Here is a 26,221-nt window from a genome sequence, read left to right as displayed (position 1 = left end):
AAAATTCGATAGTCTCTTCCCCTTCCTCATCCATTCTACACCTTATTAATTTTTTTTCTCCAATATTCTTATGGGAGTTAACATTAAACTCTGCCAAAACGTATCATATCAAAAAGGCACCTTTCTTGATTCAGATTACCAGTGTAGCCCTATGCCTCAGTGAGAACAGAATAGATGCAGACTGCATACTAGAAAACTTTATGGAAAGGATAATAGGAATTTGTGACTGGGTCGTACAAAGGCAAAAAAGCCACTTGTTGAGCAATCTTTTTCCCACGCTATTTTTAAAGTATAGTACTTAATTCCATAAGATCAGGAAATTGAGTTTAATTAGCCACATCTTCAGGAAACCAAATAATCAACTCACACACCGTTTAGAAAAAATTCCCTTATCCCCCAAAGGAAATTTGGAATATAATGTTCCACATCAAAGGTCCCTTGAAGAATGTTTGCAAATATAAAATCAAGGACAGCAGAATAAAGGGCTGAAAAGAGTTTCCAAAGAAACGTTATCGCTGTCATATTTTATCAACACAAGTGCCCTTAGTGAACAAATTAGATATCAGAATTGCAGCTAAACTGCTGGTGCGACATTCATCAGGTAAATCACCTCCATTAATATTCACTAGCTTGATTACGTGATAGAACTCACAGCTATTTTAAGGCATCAATAAACAATTAAAATAACAGGCTATACTTTATCACCCTTGCTGCCTGTATGTGTAATGTGCAAAATACTCATTTAGAGCTTCTGGATTTTTTTTTTTTAGACTCATTAGATCTGACTTTATATATAAAGTCCCACGCAAAACTATCTAGATGCATGCTGTGATTTTAATACAGCTGAGTACAGATTTAATAGCATTATGGCTGTAAATTCTTTGTGGTTCAAAGTAAGCAGGTCTGTATACTTTTGCTACACGTCTAAGAATAAAGTGCATGCTCATTTAGCTCTTATAGTAATTTGCAATATATAACAGCTGAGGGAAAATCAGTTCTAGTTCTATTTACAAAATCATTCCAGCATAAAAAATTTCAAATAAGCTACTTCTTATTACAAAAGAAGATTATATATGCCTAAAGGGACTGTTATTCCATTTTTTGTATATGGTATGTCATCTGCACCTTTACCATCAAGTAGTGGCTACAAGAGACTTTCCAAAAAAGCAGCAGTTTCCTTCTCTCATAAATAGATCTTCCACTTAGATCAATCCTCTCCACAAAGTACCTGAGCCTTCAGGTCAACAATTTTGGCTTTGCTGACCTCTCTCACTTTCAAGAAGAGGTGAAGGATTAATTTTACTTTGATGGGATTTTATTTATTTCTTTTTCTAAATCTAGTTTATTATGATCCACATGCTATGATCTAGTCAAGTGATGGTTTGACATGGGAAGACTTTGAAGGTGCTGTAAGCACCCAGGTAATTTGGAGAAAAGTAAGTTGAGTCTTGCGAAGCATGCCATGTATTTCTGAACTCTGTTGATGGCTTCTCCCTTTGAAGGGAATTTTCTTGGTTTGAGAATATTTTGATTCATATTCCTCAAACAACTCTCAACAGAAGAGAGCACATTACTCGAGGCATATGTTCATCATGACAAATTGAGGGAAAAAGAAATCGATGTTTTCACTGATAATGGTGATTTCAGTACTAACTGTAAGAAATAAATGAAGCTAGTCAGGAAGCCATCTGTACAGTTTTAAAATATCTAGTCATATTAGCCACAATTTCAAAGGCATTTAGATTCTTATTTCCTAGAAACCTGACCTTTCTTTCTGAAAATATCAGGCTCAAAATTAAGAGAAAAACTGTATATTATGCACAGTCTAACAGGACAGAACAGAATGAGTAGAGACTCCCTTGCAGAACGCTAGGGCTGCTTAGAACTAGAGTGGAAAACTTCGGCTTGCATTAAGTTTGTTTCTCCATTAAATGAGAAAGAGTCTTAGTCCTCTTGGGGATAAGAGCAGAAAAACATTTGGAGGATCAGATGATTCTGAGTAGTGCAGAAGTGATGTCATCTTATTTCAGTATTACTTGAATATCTAGAATTCTCAAATATGTCTAACCCCAAGCCAAAAAACAAAGCAGCAGACTTTTGGATCCTTGCTCTTCAGTTCAAGCCCTACAGCTGAATCCTTAGAGGAAACAATCACAATCATTTCCAAATGATGGCAAAGCTACATAAATATTATTTTTAAATCCATGATGATTACCACTGGATTTTTAAAATCATATATATATATATATATATATATATATATATATATATATATATATATATATATATATATATATATATGCATATAAAGGCTTTTCTTCTTAGTCAAGCAATGGAAATGTTTCAGAGACAATTTAATTCATAACTGCTGTTGTTTATATGGAAAGTTCCTTGTAAAAAAACATACTTCTCTTAGCACTCTTACATATCCAAAACTATAAAAAGTTATTCAGAGATTTTTGTCAGTGGAAAGTAAGAACGCACCTGTAGCTACAGCAAAATGTTTTGCAGTTGGATATAGTACTAGGCAAAACGTCTGCATGGCATATGCAGTGTTAGCCATTAGAAGAATGTGTTGTAATTACTTATGTTCACATTCACGTATCAGTCTGCAATTTCCTCGGTATCCAAAGCAGAAAAACCAACATCCTGGTCAATGTGCTATCTAGATATATGAAAAGCTCAGGCCGTGTACCATCTTGATTACTAAAAAACAGATGTTCTCACAGTAGATCAACTGATCAAGACTTTATATACAGGAACTCACAAATATTATGCTTTCAAGCAAAGTCACACAAAATCAGAATTGCGTGTTACTGATCAAAAGCTTCTAAGTCTTAAACTGACTGTCAGGATCATAGAGTATAAATCCAAACCTAGCCTTAAAACCAGTTTCTTGCAGTAGTTTCTATTTTCTTTGCAGAAATTAGAGTAGGGACATGTTTTCAGATTTCGAGGGGAAAAGTAGTAGTGTGGCTGATTTGAAAAATTACACGGCAAGTAAGTCAAAGAGCCTTTCTGAAGCATGAAAGCGTTCCTAATAATCTCCAGGGATATTAGCGTTTCAATGAATAGTTTTTCTTAACTGAAAACTCCTATATTTCTTTTGCATCACAGATTTGGTAGCTACACTATTTGCTTTAAGAATACTCAACTGTTTCTCTCAAAAATTAACAAATATTAGATAAGAAAAATAAAATTCAAGATGAAGTATAATTGCCATATACGTAACATGGAAGTTCAAAAGTAAAAAGAAAAAACAACCCCTACCCTCCCCCCAAAAAAGGTGGGTGGGGGAGCCTTAGGAATGCCTTGGAAGCTCTGATAACTGAATGGAAGGTGTATGTGCATGAATCCCTAAAAAACTTGAAAATTTTCAGTTGAGATTTTGAAAACTTCCCAGTGACAGTGAAGTACTGTTACATCCTGTAAGGACAAGACTTCCCTATATATGCAAAAGTGGCCTGATATTCAGAAAGCATCACCTCAACAACCCGCTCCCCCCAATACCTCTATATATAAGGGCATATAGCAGATTCTGTATAAAGGGGATATAGGCAAAATATCTCTGATTATATGAACATTTAATTCTGCATATTTAAGACTAACAAGATATTTTGAATCCAATGATGTGAACATGGTAGGAAACTTGAAAAAACCTGCTGATTCTGTTTTATATTCCTCTTCTGGTAAAACTACACTACATTGTGTAGTTCATGACGGAAGGCAGGAAAAAAAACACCCAACAGAGTTCTAGAAATAACTGAAGTACTGCCAAAACTAGCTCAACTAATAAAATAACAACAAACTAGTGAAGACTGGATATTTCTGTATATACCCTGCCAGAGAGCAATAGAAAGAATGCTTTGTGGGGCTTACTAATGACATTCAACATCCATTTTTAGCCTCTGTGAATAGCTAAGAACTCGATTCCTCATCTGAATCACAATCCTGAAAAATTCTCAGAAAGAAACTTTCTATTTCTGAGACTAGAGATGATTTAATAGGATGAATTTAAAAGGTTAGCTTTTTGTGTATGCTCTTAACAGTTGAAAAGCTAGCCAAAGTCATAGCTGTGACAGAGCAGATGGAATAGATTCAGGTGCTTCTGATTAAAAGAATGCAAATTGCCACAAACTGTGATAAATAGACGGGCTTATTTTTTTTCTCTGCCTTTAATCACTCATTTTTAACTTTCCTGTTTTGTCCACATGAAGGTAAGAGTCTATGTTCCTCTTTCCTGTGGAATAAATATTGTGAAGAACTGAAAGACAGAAAACTAAGGAAAAGAGATGACTTACTACTACTAAAATGACATTTAATGGTATTAATTTAAATTCATTCGCTGGACTTATTTTTCTCCAAATAATCATCTTCCCAGGAATTATATAGTTTTTCCAGTTTCTGTAATTTTAACATTGGGAAGCGAGGTACTTTTCATTATTACTGCTAGTTACAGCATAGAAGTCTATACATAAATTCCTCATCACACTCTAGAATTTTTATTTAAGATTTTTTACAAAAGCGTTTACATCTCATGAAAAATGTTTGCTTTTACATTTATACCTCTTAAGAAAATTAGGCCTCATAGGTGAAAATCTGTCAAACCTTCTGTCTCTAAAATCTTAACCTTCTATTTTTTGATGACGTCTATTAAAAGTACAGAAGGCAACTCAAAAGTAGTATATTTTTTTCCCCCAAACAGGAATTGTAATTTTCTGAATTACAATAGCAGTTTCTGTATGCTCTAGCATCTGCTGAGATACAAAAGCAATTAAGATGAAATCCCAGGTCTAATTAAGCTAAGGTGCTTGACTTAAACAGGGATTGTGATTTCACTCTTATAATTCCAATTTGGGAACTGTTAGCGCAGTTAAGCACGTGGCACAGAAAGACTGGCATCATCTACATAGGGCAGATGCCATCTGTATGCTTACATTGAAACAGTGTCTCTCAAGTAGCCACTTTCTAGAACTTAATTGCGTTCAAATGCAATCTGGAGCATAACTCTGTGAGCAAGAAAGAAGCAAACAATCTGAATTTTACCGTGCAAAAAACATTAGATTAAGTTTTTAGGTCAACGAGAATCAAACTCCAAACCTATTTTTCTTCTGTAATGACAAAATAGTAATTTTGCATGGAAACATAAATATTAAGCCACATGTAACTGTTACAGACAACCATCACAAATTTACCTGAACAGGGTTATACAGAAACAGATTCTTCAATTAACCCTTAACAGCCCAAAGCAATAAAATAATGTTATATGCTTAAAGGAGGAGGAATGTTCCTCAGCTTAGGAACTCTAACAGACTTCCTGGAGAATGCATTTTAAACTGTGCTTTTCAAAGGGGCTTCCTAAACATATGAGTTGAAGGAACTTTAGAGGATTCCCTCCTCCTCCTTTTTTTTTAAAATAGGCTGTAAAGAGTTAGCTAAGGTGCTGATGAGATGAATATGAAGGCAGGGCTGAGTAGGTAGGTGGAACCTACTCATGTTCCGTTATCTTTGTTGTAAAATTGGTGTGCGTGATCTAACAGGACAGGCAGAAACAATTTCCCAGAAAGCAGTAACATTCAGCCATCAGCAGGCAGTTAGTTACGGGACTGAGGAAGAAATAGGATGGCTCATTAAATTCATTACCTCACAGGATGAAGATTGTGTGCGATAACTTGGCACAATCTTGAAGGTGATACTCCCTCGCATTTCCCTCTGCAAAAAGAGAAGCACTTCTTTAATGACTAGGACACTGAAGACAAAATCCCCAGATCACTAATGTTTGAAAGGAAACCATCACAGCTACTTTAAGAGCAGCAGTACGTTCTCCTAAGTAAATACTTAGGAAATCTAAAATACTATGACAAATTTGTCATTTCACTTAGAAACAAACATTTAGATAGTCTCTTAATAATCTAAAAGCCAAACACACGTTATCAGTTTGTTTGCCTGACTGGTTTTTAAATGTCTAGAAAATATAACTGTATTTTCAGGTAAGAAATGCACAGGTGTGCAGGTTTCTTCCATGTCAACCTTTTCTTTGTAGCTATATTCTTGTGATCTACGCTGTCTCTACTGCAAAAGTGACGTTTTCTTCCCTTTTAAAACAATATTCAGACTTTCTGAAAGAGCTGCATGTCACTCCACTAAGGGTAGAAACAAGATCGCCTTTCATCAGGACAGAAGATGGGATCTGCTATTTTGCATTTACTATAGTAAAGAATATTCATAAGAAGTAGTAACTGCAGATTACCTGTGGATTATGGTAACATATTTGCGTAGCCATATTTTCCTAAATGTCAAGTAGCACATAAATGCCATCACACAGCTGACAGCTGCAGGATTTGATTTGGACAGAAGGGCAAGCAGACCACTTCAAGCGAGTCCTTAGTGCCTTTTCCCTTCTTCTCTGTCTGGCTTACTGTGAGCCAACAAAATATGATTTGCCTGGACTCACTTAAGCTTGTCCACCTGGTTTTAGATATAACAAAAGGAATAGCAATACCATCCAAGATCCCAGGATTAGGGTCGTACACAGAAAAAAAAAATGTTATGGAATATAAAACTGACTATTAGCAAGGCCCAAGATGGAGTTTTTCTGCAAAGAACCAGACTGAGTTTGAAATCTTTGTAACATCAATAACCACGTACAATCATCTTTGCAACTTGACACTACTTCAGTGTATGGCATGATAGGACGTACTGAATACAATAATGCAGTTAAGTCAAGTCAGGAAGCCAAAAGTCAGTTGACAGGAGATGTCTGGTGAGCCCTGACCTTGTGGATTCAGGATTTATGTAGACGAGGACTTATTTCTCACTCTAAATGTTCCCAACATGGACTGAGAAAGGAATTTGGTATAACGGGGCCATATGCACATGTGAGAATCCTGTCCCAGCTCATATGACACAATTTATGGCTTAGGAATTCAATTTTCTGGCTACAAATAGAAGTGCATCCTACTGTTCAATCCCACTTCAGTGTCTGCTTCTTTCTCTTTTTTTAAAAAATCATTTAAAAATAGGTAGTGTGAAAGACAGAAGCAAATTTATAATTTATCACACACACTGCTTTAGGGCAGGACTGCTGTTCAGAGATAACTAGGCAGGCTGGAGGAATGGACCAGCAGGAATCTCTTGAAATTCAACAAGGCCAAATGCGAAGTCCTGCACCTGGCAAGGAAGAACCACTTGCTGTGATACTGACTGCGGACTCATTGGCTGGGTAGAAGCTCTGCAGAAAAGGAGGAGGGTGGCCTGATGGACAGTAAGCGACATAGGAACCAACAGCGCACCACGGCAGGCATCAAAGCTAAAGGCATACTGGGCTGTATCAGTAGGAGTGCAGCCAGTAGATTGAGGGAAGTGATTTTCCCCCCTTTCTTGGCATACATTAAACCACCATATTGGGCTCCCCAATACAAGTGTGTTGATAAACCTCAGTGAGTTTAACAGAGGGCTACCAAGATGGTCAGAGGTCTGGAGCACTTGATGTATGAGGAGAGGCTGAGGGAAACTGGCTTGCTCAGCCTGAAGATGGGAAAGCTTAGGGAGGACCTCATAGTACTCATCCAGTACCTAAGAAGAGGTTATCCAGAAGATGGAGCCAGACTCAGACACTGAGGTGTATGGTGGGAGAATGAACTACAATAGTTATAAATTGAAATAGGGGAGGTTTCAGCTGGACACAAGCAAAACTTGTTTTTCCCCTACAATGATAACCAAGTATTGGAACAGGCTGCTCAAAGACGCACCTGTCCTGCCAAATCTCTGTCCTTGGAGATTTTCAAGGTTTGAGTGGCCAAAGTTCTGAGCAACCTGGGCTGAATTCACTGTTGACCCTGCACTGAGCAGGGGATTGGACTGGAGACCTCCTGAGGTTACTTTCATTGTCTTTGGATTTGTATAGCAATTATACCACTAGGCAAAGTTTCTTTTCTCGCTCAGTATACTCAGTGATGACAACCGGTTTAGACTGAAGATTTGAAGAAGCAGGACATAATCTTCACAGACTAACTTGGAATAAGTAGTAGGCATATTTTTTCTGTCATGTTCACTAGAGACAAGACAAGAAATTACTGCATTGCAACAAAGGAGATGTAGACCTTATAAAAAAATGTCTAAAACGTAGGACAGTTATACACTGAAGTCGATTGCCCAGAGTGTGGGGAACTTCCACCACTCTATTTTTTTTTTTTTAAAAGAGCTGGTTAGACATATATCTGTTGGGAATGATTCGGTGACTATGATTTTCTCCCTGGGACTAAAGGGAATAAATAAAACAGTATCTGGAGGTGCCTTCTTGTACAATGTGCAAAAGAGTTTAGAAGGCGCAAATAAGACATTAGACCCTGTAACACGCAAAAAAAAAAAGGTGGGGGGGGAAGATAGGGTCTGCTCCCTGAATGCTGTAACAGGAAGATTTTGGGTTACAGGCCTACGCAGGCTATCAAGAATGGAAGAAAAAGGAGAAGCCACAGTTCAATGAAAAGTTTTGTGAAAAGAAGACGCTTTATAAAGAACATCAGCAAGCTTTCAGGCACTTACAAGCATTTTCTGTAGTTGTTCTACAGTTTGATTTGCCACACTGATCCCATTTATTTCTCGGATTTCATCCCCTACATGTAGTGTACCTGCAGAATTAACAAAATAGAGGATCACCCCATACAGTTATGATAAAATTGTAAGACAATACTAATATTCATACAAATTCATAAATACAAAACAACATTGAGGCAAGAGTTTGGGCTAAACTCAGGAAAGGACAATGGTAGCTATGCATGAGGAATCTGTCTTTCCGAGTGAAGTCAATAACCCAGCATAAAATGCCCTGGCACCACACACTGTACAGGGAAAAACCATCAATCCTCTTACCAAGACACTCCAAAAACCTACATGTTGAACAGAAAGCCACCTGCAGTGAATCAACTGGAAACATTCAGAGATATCTATTTGAAACCATCAAACTCAAATGTTAGAGACAAGTATTTTATCAAATGATTATTTAATGTAGTTTGGTCCCTGGCCACACTCTAGACTTTATCTGTTAGCTGTTGTATTTCTTCGTTTTTGTGATACTGAAGCGCATTTCCTGTATGCACGCTTAACTTCAACTTGAATGTAGATGCCTGGTGTGACTGCCTACAACCTCGGACCATGAAACAAATCTCTACGTATTTCAGGAAAACCATAACTTGATCTGCTGAAGCTGGAATGGGAATGGCATGCCCCGCGTTAGAACGACAGGACTTCTAAGACACTACAAAAGATTGACAAGGATGCACCAACAAGCTACATATCCTCCAGACTGGGAGCTACCTAGGAGGCTCTTTTTTGACCATAATTTTAGATTTGAGTAGTTCAAGCCCATCTAAATTTCTAGCAGTTCTTCAAAAAACCTCCATGACTTATTTTTCCAGATATTTTTCCTCTACAATGAAATAATGTGACAAGATCATCATTTCACATAGATACAACATTAACTTCATGTATATTACCTTTTGTTGTATGACCTAAATAATTTATGCAAGTATCCTTTTCTAAATACTCTACTTGATACAGTTAATTTTACTTGGAAAACAAACAGTTTGCAAACTTTTCCCAAAGCAAAGCATATCTGTGGAACACCACCTGAAAAAAGCAAACCAACTAGAATTCTGAAAGTTAAAAAAAAATTCTTAAGTGTTTTTCTGGATTAAAATAGTCACTTTTCCAAAAAACACCCACACTAATAAAACATTCAGCTTGACAAACATATGAAATTCAAGCTTTGCTTGATAAACACAAGCAGAGCCTGAACAAAGAAGAACAGTCCCAAATTACCCTGTTGCTGTGCAAACCTCACTTGGCAGTGCTGCAGAAGAAAGCCCAAAGTTTACAAAAACTTTCAGCACAGTCAGGATTAAGTCCTTCAGTCAGATTAAATGCTCTAAGCAATTCTACAGAACTTAATTGGTTGATAGCGATAAAAAAAAAAAAAAGACTCATCACAATCCTACTCTTCAGTGGAAAATTTATTGCAATTAATAGTTTACTGAAAGTTAATGCAACAGTCCTGCATTTGAATTTCAAATTAATCTAGCTCACATCGAGAACGTTAATGACCCAATCTTTAATAAAACGTTTTGAAAATTTAGTTTCGGCAGACTTTCTCAGGAAACCATTCAATACCCAATTCTCAAAAAATATTCTAAAAGAAATGTGGCCCTGTTTTTATTTTATCATGCCAAATGTAAATTGTATTTGAAGGGAGCATAATTGTTATGGAACAATAATGCTGAATCACAAAGAGCACATGACCTGCAATACTATAAAGATTCTTTGGCATTATTCAAAACATAAATCTGATGAGGTTAAATATTAGAATGAGAATCAGGCTGGGTAATAGCTTTGCATCAAATCATTTCAACAGTGCACTTAAATAAAATCCCTTATTCTGGAACATTTCCCATTTCTTTCTTCTTTTACCCTGGCAGAAGTGAACTTTGTTCTGTACGTGACTGGAATGTAGCAGTATTCATAAAAGTTGGGAACAGAGAATGGCCATTTAACAGTAGAGGGTCATTTTGTGGTAAGGGGTGGATGGGTTGGTAAAATACAGGAAGCAATTTCCAAACTGAGGGAAGAGGCTTTTATTATTTGCAGAATCTTTTTTTTCTTTATATATATTCTTGTTGGAAAAGAGTATTCCTGACACCTCTAAATAATGAATCTTCCCATTAGTTGCTCCCATGAGCTGTTACAGATATGCTTAACCATCTAATTTTGGTTCCCTTTCTATTGGCCGAGTTGTGTTTATTCAGAACTTTGACTATAAGCTATTCATGATTTATTCATGTAATAATAAAGGATAGATGGATTTCTGGAGTAAACAATTTCCTTCTTTGTCTTTGCACGCCACAGTGAAGACATTTTTAGCAAGCATGCACTCTTGCTCTATACAGAGTTATGAGAGCTCCCACCCTATTAGGGAGAAGGATGAACAAATTCTCAGAGTCTCTACTCAGAAACATGCTTTGTAGCCAAAGGAAAATCCTGTAGCTTGGAGAGCATAAGGCTGTGAATGTACCATCATACTTTCACCAAGTTGTCACATGCATTTTTGTTAGAGCTGAATAAATCTTACCCAAGGCTAGCAGTGTCTTAAAATCACAGCGTAACACTATTTTGGTGAGATTGACATTAAGTCACTTCAAAAAGTAGCATACACAACGTGCAATTGCCATTTTTCCCATTGGGTAAAATACGCAGCCAGTGAGTCCTCTCTTTTCTTTGGGAAATTTATTTTCAAAAAATGCTATGTTGGGACCTCTTCTTAAACAAATCTTAAAGTGAATTCACCTTTTGGCATGCACACCCCAAAACCAGTCAGTCAAAAGGGAAAAAACCTGTGGGTTTTGACAGTGAGACCTGCTAAGAGCTCAGGCTATATGCAGCAGATCCCTGAAAGTACATTTACAAGCTAAGAAGTCTAAACAGATTATACCGATAATAAACGAATGGACGCTTGAGCTAAGTTAAAGCACAGACGCAAAAGTGAAAAACAAGATGTACTTAAGCCTAAGATCTAAGAGATTGTTCATATAGTTACCCTAAAAAAGCAGACAAGTCAATGAACCGACAAATTTTAACAACTAAAAGTGGTATTTCATATTCATGGAGCTGAATCCTCCAGAAGGTGAAAGCAGACAACATCTTTACAATTCTATCTTCCTACTTCAAGTTCATCTTTTCAGTAAGGATCATTCGAATCAGCAGGACCAGATGCAGCTGGCATATAGATGAGAGGCAGACGCCACAGTAGCTACTGTATTTTGTGATGTGGAATTGCGCAGTTTGAACTTAATAGTGCTAAGCGAAATTACACAGTTCCTGTAATGCTCCCAGTAGACCTACTATTAAGTCACTGCCATTACTGCCTGGCAGTCTGCCATACAAAAAGACAACAAAGCAGAAACAATAACATTTTGAAAACAAAACAAAACAAGAAAAGCCACAGACCCTGTCAAAAGGATTCAAAAGATATGTTGTGCTCAAGATCACTGTCAGCTTATATTTGGGCTGTTCTGTTCAGTAAAAATATTCCAAATACAGGCATTTTGAATGAAGCAGTGAAGTAACAGGCATCAGTAGAGCGCTTAAAAAAAATAATTAAAAATACTCAAAAAAAAAAAAAAGACAACACTACTACAGAAAAACTGAAGTGTGGTTTGTTTCCCAGCTAAATCTATGTGCAGAAGAGCTACCTTAATTAGACGAAGCACACAGAACAGGTTAAATTTCCCATGGAATTTTCAGAAATAAAAGGTGCTGTAAAATTAAAAAGAAAATAGAGTTCTAATGGGCATAGCTGGAATTCTTTAACAGGTTTTGAAAGGCTTTTATTACCATGTAATGGAACAGTCACTTGAAACAATACTTTACAGAGGATCACCATTACCTAAGTATAGTCAGAAAAAACCTTTCTGCAAATCTTACAGGACAATCTCCTTTTAAAAATCACTTTTAGAATGCAATTAAATTTCAGTTCAGAGGATCCTTTCAAGGAATATACAAAGCTATATAAATTCTCATCTTTGCTTTTATGAAAAGTATCTTTTATACTTTTTGAAAAATTTGGCCATGTCAAGGAATCCAAGTGAACATATCAGGGAAAGCCATCACTACATTTGTTTCATGTTTTGTTTTCCAAATTATCTGTTCCTAACTTATTTTGAAATAGAACAGTAGGCTACAAGGAACTTTGGTCTGACAATTTATGACAATTTTTGTGTTTATCAAAAGAAAAGGTTCACAAAATGGAAAAACTAAAGTAAATCTTTTAAAGGTGTGATCCAAACTTGCAGCTAACAATCTACCAGGGAAGCTTGTATCTGTTTAAAGTAGGACAAAGTCGAGCCATTAGTTATTTCTGACATCTGATCTAGACATAGAAAATGGGAAAAGGAGTAGAATGGAGATGAGAAAAGATGCATGTCTGCAGGGTTTGCTATAGTAGTGAAAACGGAAATAAAGATTCAAGTTGTATGCCTAAGAAATATTTGCATCCCAAATCGTTTTTACAAGCCCCAACGCTGAATGTACAGAGATCCTCAGAGAGTCTGTGAAAAGACATGGAGAAGCCTAAATTTTTTCCTGAACAAAGCTCTTTCATTTTGCAAGGAAAAGTACTGCAACTATTCTGAAGATTTTTTTTTTAATAAAGAGTATTATATAAGTACAGCTTAAAAAAATTAGCACTTCATTCTCTTGATCAGCTATAATCTTGCTCCCCTAATTAAGGCCTAACTGAAACATGGGCCCTCATCTGAAAACACTGACAGACCACTGAAGGTAGTTCACAGGACTAATAGATAGAGAGGTCCACTACTACAGAATAGTAGCAATCAAAATGAGTAATATGTTTCGCTACATGTTTTGTACAAAATGATCTAAATAATCCTATTTGAAAACAAAACTACTTACGACACATGATTACCTTGCCTGTGAATCATTCCTCCGTGCATAATTCTTGCCACGATGCAATGGTTCAGCTCATTCATTTTCAAAGTGATTCCCTTGAGAAAGAAATTGTTATATTCTTAAGATAAAACATTAAAACATTCAACTGTATAATTCTTGAGTGGCTAAGAATGATCACTTTTCCCGAAAGTCTGAAGATAAGGTACAAATTTTAACATAAAAACATTTGCTTATTTATGCCACTTAAGTAGGGGCAGGATAATTTTTTTTTTTTTATTTTACAGATGGTTTACCTTGCAATGAAAACAGATGTCATTTGTCAGATGAAGATGCAATAATTTAATACAGAAGCATACAAGATTCTGGTTTGTTAAAAATGTAATTTTGTGCTCAAGTGCAAACAGTCCAGCACAGTTTTATGCTCTAAAGCTTGATCTAGTATAACTACTGCAAAGCTGTTTTTAAACAAAATCATTTATAGTGGTGCAGCCTGTAGTATGGATACACGCATAGCATTTTAAGTTATCTTCCTTCACAGGGGGATATTCATAGGAGAATAAGTATACACGCTAGCTGCTGAACTATTCCAACTATATTGGCAGCTCTACTTCAAAGTGAAGAAGCTTGCTTTGAAATCACTGTACCACTAGTCTTTAACAGTACAGAGTCAAGAAAAATACTGAAGTTCCCTCCATACCATTGGTTCATCTGTGTTCTTCTGAAACTGTACCAGTCGAACTCGTGTTACGTTCTCCATATCCATGTCGCCGTTGGCGCTCTCTGGAGAATCTCCGTTTAAGTATGGAGAGGTGGGAGGAGGTGTAACTCTCAGCGCTTCATCACTGTAAACTTCATGTGCCACTACATCGTGAGTTTGAAGTAAGGCCTAGAGGAAATCACAGTAACAAAACATGAGACTTCCACGATATCAGTTGCCCCTGTTCATTCCTTATAAATGTTTTTGGATTTCTCCAGAAATTAGAGCAAACCCAAGATACCACTGCCTCATTTTCTACATAGGAACTTTTCTCTTAATGGAATCTAAGGTAAGCTTCAGCAGACTCCAAATGCATACACACATGCCCAGCCTTTGGAATCTGCACGAGTAAACCTAACTTTCTAATGTAGATACCACAGTGAGAATGACACTGCTCCCCCTCTCCCTTACATTCTCAACTCTTGCAAGGTTTATTGAACTTAATGGGAACTGTTAAGCTCAGAATTAGGCTATCTCTATTTACATGCCTAGGCATAGAAATTAGGAAGCTAATATTTAGGGCAAACTATTCTATAATGAACATCCTTTAAAATGAACATTTATTCAGATCCCATGGTAGTTCATTATAATAAAGACAGACTGTGGGTCAGTACTGACTGAAAGAATGAAATACTGTTTTTTATTGTTTACTAACATAACTACTTCCATATTCCCCCATCCTCTCAGAGCACAGACCCAGCATAATCGCACTGAGTTCCAAACACCTGATAAAAAATATAGTCTAAAACAATAAACTGCTCAAATACTACTTCATTATATTTACTCTCTTTCCTGCTGTAATGAATGGCACAACTGATTAAATGTATTTAAATATCTTTGATAAATACACCGAGTGACTGTGTAAGCATTCTAAGCTAGGGCAAAGACACTAAGTCTATATATAAACTGCTAAAATGTAACGCATTATTATGAGATAAAAGTTGGCCGAAGCGTAAACGTTTGCAAAGCAGTATTCAAAGACCACCAGGCTTTTCTGTGATATGACATCCCATTTTTCCCCAGCGGATTGTTAAGAACCCTATAGATTATCTCCATTTCACATTTGCACTGAACTCTTACTAATGAAGATATTATGGCTAGGTTGCTTCTGTCAAAAAATAAACAGGATTTACACATGAATGTGCTAGTACTACACCTCTGTTAACTCATCACCAAACAGAGAAGGGCTTCTCAGTTCAGGATTGAAAAATCAAACCTAGTTATTACCATATATAACGCCAAATATCAGTCACCATATCGGTTTGGTCAATCCATGCTAATTGTGTTGTTAATTTTCATTTAACTATACATCGAATGCTCATAACCCTTTAACTTGCAAAACCCAGTCTTGCAAGGCTTGAGACTGACTACCTAGGATTTGTTTTGGCAGAGAAATCTGACTTTGCAACTGCTTACTCTTCAATTAAAATGCTTAAGTGAGACTTAAACTGAAACGGGTGATACAAAAACATCCCTACAAAATGTATTTCTGAAGTGGAATGCAAGGCAGTAAGGGGATTTTCATGGCTTCTATAAAATCCTAAATGTGTTCCCACGATAGCACTTCTAAAGTGTACCATGTTATAAAGGATAACTTCATAAACTTATCAAAACATTTTATTCCTCATCAAAAATACTTTTTATGGAACTTTAGCAAGACAATTCTGAAAGCCGGTTTTAAATTATGAGGATATCAGTTGGAAATGGAGATACCTATAAAAGATGATTTCAGATTCACTTTTTTTGTTGCTTAGGATACTAAATTTTGATATGCCACAATGATTTTACCTGATGCCTACTTTGAAAATAATTTATACTTAAAAAATGGTCTTTCTCCATAAGGTATAATGTTTTTTGCAATTCTGTGTGGTACTTATGCAAAAAAGATAAATAAAATAAACTTGTCAGATTCCAAAAAAGAAGCTGAGTACCAGTTAGCACTGTTTCTGTTTTCTTTTTTTTTTTTTAATCATTCCTAGAACATGGCTGAGTACATTGTACCCTGTTTTATTTTCTATTTCAAGCATATATCTCTGTTAAATGTTGAACCACATCTGCTACAGATTCAGGACAGGTATCACTTGCAGGCAGTGGCATATCAGGGTGTTGCAGAGAACAGAGGAAAAAAATTCATATGTTTACATTAGCAATTAGTTCAATGAATTAGGAGTGGATCAGCAGGATAAACAGCTGGGGTGCTGAAGACCTGACGTTCGCACGGTATGTGTTTCAGGTGTTTTTACTTCTAACAGCTTCCATCTTGTCCTGTGGACTGAATGTCTGTTAGCAGCTGGATTACATTGGATGAGCTTCTGAAGTACATCTTCAAGTTTAATTTTATCTGAAAGGAGTCTAGTGTGCATGCTTTGAGACCTGTACGTGATACCAGCCAACGTGCTGCAAGGGGATAATCAGGAGAGTCAACTAATTTGGCACTCCAAACAGGAAAACAGATGCACCCAAAGCTACTCTGGTCATCAAAAGAACATACTGGGACATGCAGCTATCCAGATTTCATCTTATACCTGAACATGAGGGTGGTTTCAGCTCGCTCTTTCTTGGAAATTAGGTTATCCTTCAGGCTTTTTATAAGATAGTAATTCAGCTTTCAGGTGAGCAAATTCCACAAAGCCCACTGCATATAATCCTTGGGTTAGGGAGAGTCACAATACATTATTTTAAACTGACAATAGTGTATATCAGATTTAAGAAAACAATGTTTTATTTCTGAAGCTTGTGAACTTAATCCACAGCATTAACAAAATAAATCCTTCAACTACTTTGAAAAGATTGTGCACTTCAGTGATTTGAATTAGGTTATTAAGTGGTTACACCCCAACTTACTGCCCAGAAATCAGGTCTGTGAAACAGTAGTTGATATGTAATACAAACTCACTAGACAGTGCATGCTACTGATTTATTGCAATCTAGTGTTAAATAAGCATGTATTTCAGAACAAATTTACATATCTTTATCCTAATAAGGCCTTGGGAAAAAAGAAAAGAGAATCCTAGCTCTGTCTATGGAGATCCAGAAGGCTTCCTTCCTCTTTTCACATCCCTCCCAGCTCTCCACAAAAGACCATGAAAATACAAGCATAATTTGTATTACTCCAAACTGAAGCGCTCAACTAGAGGCCTTTGGGCTGGCCCATTGAAGTTTTAGTTGCCTAACTAGCGAGACAATTCTACTTAAGAAACAACTGATTAATGTTTGGTATGGGAGGGGAAAAAAAAAAAAGGACTACTGCATTGCCGTTATAAAAGGTTATTGAAAATACTGAAGAGAGTTCAATGAATAATATGTTACTCCTTTTATCAGCATGACTGTCAGATTTTTCATGCTGTTCTCTATAATGATTTCTTTTTGAAACAAAAGGAAGGAAAATAAAACATCTGAAGCACTGTTCTACCAGATGAGCACTGGCCGCTTTGAATAAGCGTTCCAGTTGCTGCTCATCCTTGTAATAGCTGCATGCAATGCAATTGCTTGCAAACATATTGGTCCCACAGTAATTGTAGCTGTTTTGCCAGTCAGTAGATTAGAAATATTTATGAACAGGCATATTGTATTTGTATGAAGTTTCATCACTTGCAGATTTTAGGGATAACTTACTGAATTTAAGGTTTTTTTTTGTTAAATAATGATGAACATATTTAAAAACAAGAGTAGCGTTTGCTTACCATGAAATGAGGTTGTGTTAAAATACGCTTTAGCTCCTTTGCATCATTGTTCTCTGGGTAACATGAAATTTCTTCTAATACCTGCAAAACAAGCAGGAAAAAAGTCTGTCAAGTCAGTAATTTTCTTTTAAAATAGAGCTATTAAACAAACAAATGGAAACCCTCACTCGTTGGTCAAAATACCTCCTCATGATGATACCAAAAAAAGGCTTATGACAGAAAAGGGCTTAGGAGAATGTCCCTCCACAGAGTCCAAGAGAATAAATATCTCAATTTTTTTTCTGTGAGATGAAAGAAATTTGAAGGAAGCAGTTGCTCTTTCTTCAATCAATAACATTCCTCTAGCAGGTAAGTATCATGGAGACAGAAGTGAAGCACTAACTGCAGGTGACACACATCACCCCCACCAACTGCTGCTTACACACACAGTCTCAAACTTACTAAAACAATCAATTTAAAAGGAAAATTAAAAATATACATAAAATATCCTCTCTGCAAATTAAAATATTAGATGGTCCATCTGCTGCACCACCTCCAAATTCCAGATCTTACAAATCTGGGCCATATTTCAGCTTACCATTTGGGGAAGAAGGAGGGAATAAGTATGTTTCAACTCATTTGCTTGCAGCATGATAAGTTCACCTGTATTTTCAACATGCAACTATTTGGACAATGGTAGCAGAGCATTTTGCTTTTGGAAGCACCTCTCAGGATTTACAGCTAGGAAATTTTGCAGCATAGAACTTTGTGGCTTCTATCAGTGTGACTTCAGTTATTATACACTTTTAAAGTCTTCTTGTTCATTCTGTTTTATTAGCACTGTGAACAAGTTTTTCCTATGACATCACCCTCAACAACCGTACAATATTTATGGTTGCTATATAATACAACTATTTATTTATTACTTCTCTTGCGTTTGTCAGGTATAAGAATTAAGAAATTCTCTGGTGTATTTATCTTTGATCATTATAGCCAATCTTTATTGTATCTCTATTATTGATACTATTATTGATACTCCCGTTTTTTCAAATTTAAAAGGTTGATACCTAGAAAAAAGATACATACATATTTGGAAGAAGTCATACAAACATCACACTTTTGCTGCAGGGGATTATATTGAGCATAAAAGATACTGCATTTGGCCAACAGGAGTATTCCTTTTAATACTGCTATTATTGTGTCAAAGGCTAAATGATGAAACTGATTAATACATATAATCCTCATAGACATAATGGAACTTTGCAAGTTTATGCAATGTGCTATGTAACTTAAGTAAGCAATGTTAGAAGTAATTCCAGAGATTAATTAAGATATGAGCCAGAACACATATCTGCATTTTAAACGATGATGAAAACGTTCCACAATAAAACTTTCAAAGGCAGAAATATATCTTAAAGCCATTACCTCTTTGGCTCTCTGTACAGCATCACTTGGAGGATTCCTGATTTGCGGTGAAGATTTTGTGTTAATTTTGTCATAAAGCTGAAATAACAAGAAAGTAAACTGTTGAAAACACGTGCTTTGTACAGTTATGATAAGCCCCAACAAAAGTCTGCCTACATTACTGTGAGTAAGGTGAACTGGTAAACTGCAAGTCCCACAGACGTTTGGTACAGAAAAGCTAGTAGCTTAGTGTTTTGCTTTTTTTTTTTTTTTTTTTTTATAACATTTCCTGATTTGAACAGTACCCTGCATTCGGAATTTATACAATGACCTGGGAAAGTGTGAGAGGTTAAGGAATTCTGCAAACTTCCCAGGCATTTTCAACCAACTTACAGAAACCATAAACTGGAAGCAATGCAATGAATCTTGAATAAATTCTCTAAATCATACGTTCTGCTATATATTCAACTTATTCTGCATATACCACTTTTCTCAATAAATCAATCATCCCAAACACTAATTTAAACAGAGCTCAGAACATGGGAAAATGTATTACCTGATTGAAATGCTCTTGAAAACAAAAAGCTACAAAAGCCTAAGTCTTTGGAGAAGAGTAAAACAATTCTACCTGAGAAACAAGGCTCACGTAAAGATTACCCTTGTTTTACTAGGATTTTCATTGGTTAGAAGAATGCCAGTTTATATAAATATGAAATCATAAAGCTCTCAATTTCAAATTAGAAACTGATGTTACAGGCTCTCACTCACACAAAGCTAACAGAATGCACATGTTTTAAAGAAATAAATGTTTACTTAAAAACACATAAACATTGTAATAAGTACTAATTTCCAATTAAAACCTTTGGCTTACAATTGAAACAATATAATGATGATTTGCCTGTAATTGCTTTCTATTTATGTTAGGGTTCTCTAAAATGTAAGCTAGCCAAAATAAACAACTATTTTTAGGGTATCAGAGAAACATTTAATGCAGTGAGGGTGGTCAGACACTGGAACAAGTTGCCCAGGGAAGCTATGGAATCTCCTGCAGATATTCAACTGGACAAGGCCTGAAGAAACCTGATCCAACACTGAAATTAGTCCTGCTTTGGGCAGGGGATTGGACCAGATGACCTCCCAGGCCCCTTCTAACCTAAATTATTCCATGAGCCTAACTGAAAAATGTTCAGAATTCTACATATATCTTCAAAGGAAAGTACTCAAATACAGAAAATAACATATGTAACAAACATTCAAAATACACAAGGGAATCTAACAGTAATAGTTTTAATAGAATACGTTCAGATAACAAACAGCAAGTGCTAAGAAAAATCCCAGATACATCTATTCAGTACCAAATCATAGCACTGTAAAGGATGAGTTGGTAAGAAACAGCAAGTTTCAGTTGCTCAGAGTTCTCGTTCTCTCTTTCAGGAGCTCTCCTTTGCGAAACCACCATCTCCACTGTTTGGAATAGGACCGACCTCAGGCGTCTGAAAAAAGGAATCCCTCAAGCTACAGGAGTGTCGTCTTCTCTTTGTCACACAAAGAAGAGATATAAATTTTACAATCTCTTGTAGAAGAGATATAAGTTACAAGAAACACAACCCTATCTCATCATCATTTTTACTGTGTTCCTTAACAGTCTAATGCAGACGTTGAACGTTTCAAGTCTATGCTCAAACAAGTACTAAAAGAGGAAACAACGTCATTTCCAAAAACATTGCCCATGAAACAGCTATAGCAGTCTCTTGGGGAAAGAAAAGTAGAAAAGTCAAGCTAAATCAGTTTCCTCCACATCCAACAACTTTACTTTCTCCTGCCAAAACAATGCCGCTTAAACTGCTGAGTCCAGCAACAGCCTTGACTGGTGTTAAAAGTTCTTGAAATCAAAGCTTTCTGCTAGCTTATAGTTCAACAGATAATTTAGGTGCATATGCAATTATTTGTTTTTATCTTTTCTTAAATAAGCAAACAAAACCCCCCAAAACCCCAGCAACCCCAGATTATTAGGCTTCATATTTATATGCCACTTGAGAAACAGCATCAAGCCTTGTGTAGAAGAACGCTATGGGAAATGCATGATACACAACATGAATATTACTATTGAGTGTATTTTTCTAAAACAGTCACACATGCATCCTGTTTAATTTTTCTGGAATTTGATTAATGTTAAGATGAATATACAATTTATTATCTACCTCTCATAACTGTTTAAAAGCTAAGTATTTCACCAAAGTGCCTTTGTTATGCTGATCCAAACCAACTGGCAGATTACAAAAACAGATCTTTTTCTACTGACACGGCAGAGGATCAGTTATCTCCTGAGAAAAGGAAGGAGGCAACAAGGAAAGTAGGAAGGGAAGCGCCTGTAAGGACATTTAGAGAGAGGGGGAAAAAGAAACTCAACAGAAAGTTCAAACTGAACAAGATTACATTTATTTTTCTGTAGCACCCTCATGCTGAGGTATACATTTAAATTTGATCTTCTAAGACAGCTGTTTACTGAGATTTGCTTCCAAGGCACTAACCTCTTTAGAGAGAGACTCCGATGGTACTTACAAGAAAAACCTTCATATTTTCATTACGGCCCAAGGCCTATATGTTACCTAAACCCTGGGATTCATCCGTTATTTCTGGAGAAAGAACACAGCGTGACCTAGGGAAAGTGTATATTTTGGGGAGCTTTGTCAGCACCAACAGATCTCTTGTAGAGAATCTCCTTTCGTATTCTACCTGCAAAGCCCATTGCAGTGGAAGGACTGCAACGTGCCACATATCTAACAGAAACACTGGTGGAAGCAAATAGTCCACACTGCATTACATTCTTACCAGGAGTATAAAACCAGTGTTTTTCTCTAACATTCTGTCCAGCCTTAACTCTAAAAAACAAGAAACAACCAAACCTGAACAGAAACTTGAACCTCTCAAACTTAAATGAATTTTAAAGTGGTAAATTACTAGTTAAAACCAGGGACATATCATGAAGCAATACCTATTCAAGAAAGAAAAATATGTATCTCTTTACTTTTTCTTTAACTAAGTTACCATCATTTTAACCTCTGCATGCAAAGAAAAGAAAGATGTATTTTCTGGTCAAATGAAAGATCATAGGCCTAAGAACAAAGAACATAAGTAATACCTACACAGGAGAAACTATCTTGGCGGGGGAAGAGGGGATTTCAGACAATCAGAACACAAACTCAACTGAATATGAGTTTCTAGCAGTGCGACACTATGGCCAAAGGCCATAATATAATGACAATATCAATGAAGAAGTAAGAAGCTTATGTTATATGTTGTTTATGGTGGGACCACAACAGATCACTGTTCTGTCCTAGCATTCAATGTACAGGAAGGATGCTAAAAAACAGGGAGAGCTGAGAGAAGCTTTCCAAATAGATTTCCCTCCCCTTGGATATTATAAAAGGCTTAATGAAGACAGAGGTTTGATAATATGGGGTATTTAGTTTAAATGACAAAACTACAACACGATCCATTGAAAGGAAGTATTTGGGACAAATTCAGAGCAGAACTAAAGCACAAATTTCAACATTGCAGGTAACTGAGGGTGGGATTGATTTTCTCACTTCGGAATTTTTGAAGTCAGAAGTAGACATTTTTGCAATAGCATACTCTAATTCAAATTCATTGAACTTCTAGCTTCCTATGGGATAAGATTACATCACTACAATTGCTTCTCCTAGCCACATATTCCATGAATAACATATCAAGCTTTAAAATTTCAGTGCAAGTCACTTTTTTTTTTTAATTTATTGAAAAAAGCTATCTATGGAAACTGGTGTTTCAAGAACCATCCTCAAAGAAGTCAATGACAATACCAAAAGAACTGTTTTTGTATGTGAAGCCATCATGGTCAAATAAGCTTTCCACATCAGAAAGCCAAAATGATACGGAAAAAAAAAATGTAGACCATCAATTTCTGTAAAAGTTAAAACAAACCAACGAACCAACCAACCTACCCACGGATGATCAGCTAGTCATTTCCAACTCTGTTCCAAATTACTTTTAAATCGGGAACTGACTGCAGCTTTCATTATCTTTTTTTTTCTTCCTCCTTTTAAATAGATAGGCCACAACACTTAGGTTTTAACTGTCGTTCCTTCAAATGGTGATGAACGCTGTCTTGGCCTAAAACTGCATTTAATCTATTTTTAACAACAAATCAAATGTACTTATCACTGAAATTTGGTGTTAGCAACAGAAAAATTTCCTAGTGGAGACAATTATCAGTACGGTTACGAAACTGTCTCAATATCTATTTTCAGATCTCATTTGGAAACAATCTTCTCCCTAGGCCACAGAATTTCTCTAAGGTATAATGCGTTATCAGAATGAATTACTTTGGAGTGTAGTGGCACAAAATACAATGTACAGGACAAATGCAATTACTACACATTGAAGACAGTAAAACGACAAGACTATTTTCAAATCTCTAAATTCACATAATACACCATGAACCACTCATCTTGTCCAGGTTCATTTGTCCTTATATAAAGCATCCTTAAGAGAAATTAAAATAATGATATATACAAGACAGTATCAGAAGTAATATTTTTACATTAACTGTTAATATAGTCACAGCAAAAATAAGAACATACAAGCAGGATATGTATCTTCAGAAACATGTGAAGTCCAAAACTACAAAAGGACGTTATTTTGTTTAGGAATTAACCTGTTACAGAATGGTATTCACTTCATTTCTTCTGATGGCCCTACCGTCATCTATTGGTACAAAATCTGTTCTACATACACAAAGGTTGGACAACTGGGTGTTGTCAAGGTGGAGTATACAAATTTGAGAAATAAATCATACTCAACTTCAAACGAAGGGGACGAGAGTTCACACGTTTAGACAATCAAGCTGCTTGGCTTCCTCTATGGTCAGAGAAAAGAGATAAGCCTCTCCAGAGGGTAATTTGAAACATTTAAATTACCTCCTGCTTTGAACAGTCCCTGTATAAGAGCCTCTCTCTTTCTATTCCATGACTGGAGGTGGCAAAATGAAATACCTTATTGTGGATGTTATGAATTCTACCAATGTCCTCATAGCTCATATTTGACAGATTTCAGTAAAGAAAAAACAGCTACAGTTCCTTCTTACTACTGAAATCATTACTGGAATCAAAAGGACAGTAAAAGTTGATTTTGTGGGTTTTTTTTCTTTCTGGTCTATTCTACTGCTATTACCTCACATGGGACGATAATGATAACTTCAGTAGTCAGGACTATATGGCATAATGTAAATACACTTGAACTTTGTATTTGATGCACCCAAGAATACCAGCAAATCTTTTCCATTTAATTACTGCAGCTTTTAATCAATGCAATTTTTAAGTAAACCCAGAAACACAGACTGCATTAATATTTTTTAGTACTTGCTTTACGTGCTTAATTTTGTAAATACACTGTTTCAACAATACTTTCACACAGTTTTTTGGGTCATTAATAAAAGAAAGTCTGGTTCTGAAGCGTCTTTCACTTAGTACATACTCATATAACCAAAAAGAAGAAATCAAGGATATTATTTTGCATCTCTGGTTCCTAATTTTAGCCACTAGTCTGTTAAGTCTGGATAGAATTTTTTAGCAGTATGTGATTAAGTCTATTTGAAAAAACACATTAACTCGATCCATAATTAGTCTTTACTGGTTATACATGATGGTAAGAACCTTTCAGCCAGAGCAAACCAGGAACTGACAAGGGAGAGTAAAGCTTGTACTATGCATTAACACAACAGGAACTGGTGAAGCAGTCCTGCCTTCCTTACAATCTTCTAAGAAAGACTGTTTGCATTATTGTTGAAATAGTTTTACACTTAAGCAATGGCTACGCTACAGCAGAAGCAGACGCTTCTAAGCTCATGTATACACACCTGGAATTTACAGCCTAACAGTCCATCCCTGAAAGCATTTGCATTAATAGTGTTGTTTCATGTATAAACATCGACAAGAACTTTTGTTTCCTTGAATATAAGGAAAAAAAATTCAAAATATCTTTACATGTACATTTTACAAAATGGGCATGAAAACTTTGAATGGAACTTGTTTGTACACATCATAGATTAAAGTAAACATTAATGCCAATTACATCCAGGCTTTTTATATACTCCTGTGGTACAGAGCACATTACTATGTGCAGGTAGCTAATAGGCTTTGTCCACATGCAAAGCATTTTTCCAATGTATTGTCTTTTAGTAGGTGTGCAAACCTAGGTCCTTCAGGAGCCATACCAAAGGGGTTACTTACAACAGGGCAAAATCCATACGTGCCCTGTTGATGGGCTTTCTTTTGCTGGAGCACTTTATTTTGAACTAACAGCAACTAATCCCTGCCCCTTCCCCCAACAGCCCAACCTCCAACAATTTCACTCAGTAAAAAGCATAACTATAACAATTAAAAATTTATAATAATTATAAAACTTAACCTACATATATCATGAACAATTTGGGACATTAGCTTATTTTTGAAAGTATAATGTAAAGTGATTGTTTGTGTTCAAGACTTATGGGACATGGCATTCTTAAAATTTTAAGTCATTTAAACAATTTTTGCTGAACAGTCAATTTCTCTTTTATTGCATAGCTCTGAAACTTAAAAAAGAGGTATCTTCATTTTAATATTAAATTTAACATAATCTTTGCTCAGCCCCTATTATTTCCCATCAGTTCTAACTTGGAGAAATCCCACTTCTCCATCAACTGCCAAACTTTTCTGTCTTTCCCCAATGGACTTTTAACTATGTACTACAGACTGGCATCGTATTTCTGTTCTAGATGTAGTGTCTAGTATACAGACAGCCTGATCCATAACTGCAATTCTCAGCAGTAGTAAGAGTGAAATAATAATAGACTGTGTTAAGACTGTATTAACATTATATTGAAAAGATATTAAAGTTATATATGCATAAATATGAATGA

At 36.0% G+C, this 26,221-nt stretch overlaps 1 protein-coding gene across 12 annotated transcripts in view; it reads right to left on the bottom strand.

The window, feature by feature from the left end:
• Window positions 1–26,221, bottom strand: part of CASK (calcium/calmodulin dependent serine protein kinase) — a 242,401-nt gene that overhangs the window by 33,037 nt on the left and 183,143 nt on the right. For all 12 annotated transcript variants that reach the window (XM_068916232.1, XM_068916242.1, XM_068916252.1 and 9 more), the window contains 6 exons: window positions 19,303–19,380; window positions 17,899–17,979; window positions 14,156–14,344; window positions 13,475–13,553; window positions 8,545–8,630; window positions 5,644–5,712 (listed from right to left, as the gene is read on the bottom strand). In XM_068916232.1, coding sequence (XP_068772333.1) covers window positions 5,644–5,712; window positions 8,545–8,630; window positions 13,475–13,553; window positions 14,156–14,344; window positions 17,899–17,979; window positions 19,303–19,380 — 582 coding nt within the window. The remainder of the gene's footprint in view (window positions 1–5,643; window positions 5,713–8,544; window positions 8,631–13,474; window positions 13,554–14,155; window positions 14,345–17,898; window positions 17,980–19,302; window positions 19,381–26,221) is intronic.

This window comes from Struthio camelus, chromosome 1, assembly GCF_040807025.1.
Source record: "Struthio camelus isolate bStrCam1 chromosome 1, bStrCam1.hap1, whole genome shotgun sequence".
Taxonomy (NCBI): domain Eukaryota; kingdom Metazoa; phylum Chordata; class Aves; order Struthioniformes; family Struthionidae; genus Struthio; species Struthio camelus.
The sequence above is the reverse complement of the archived record's forward strand: the minus strand, read 5'-3'. Positions and strand labels throughout refer to the sequence as shown.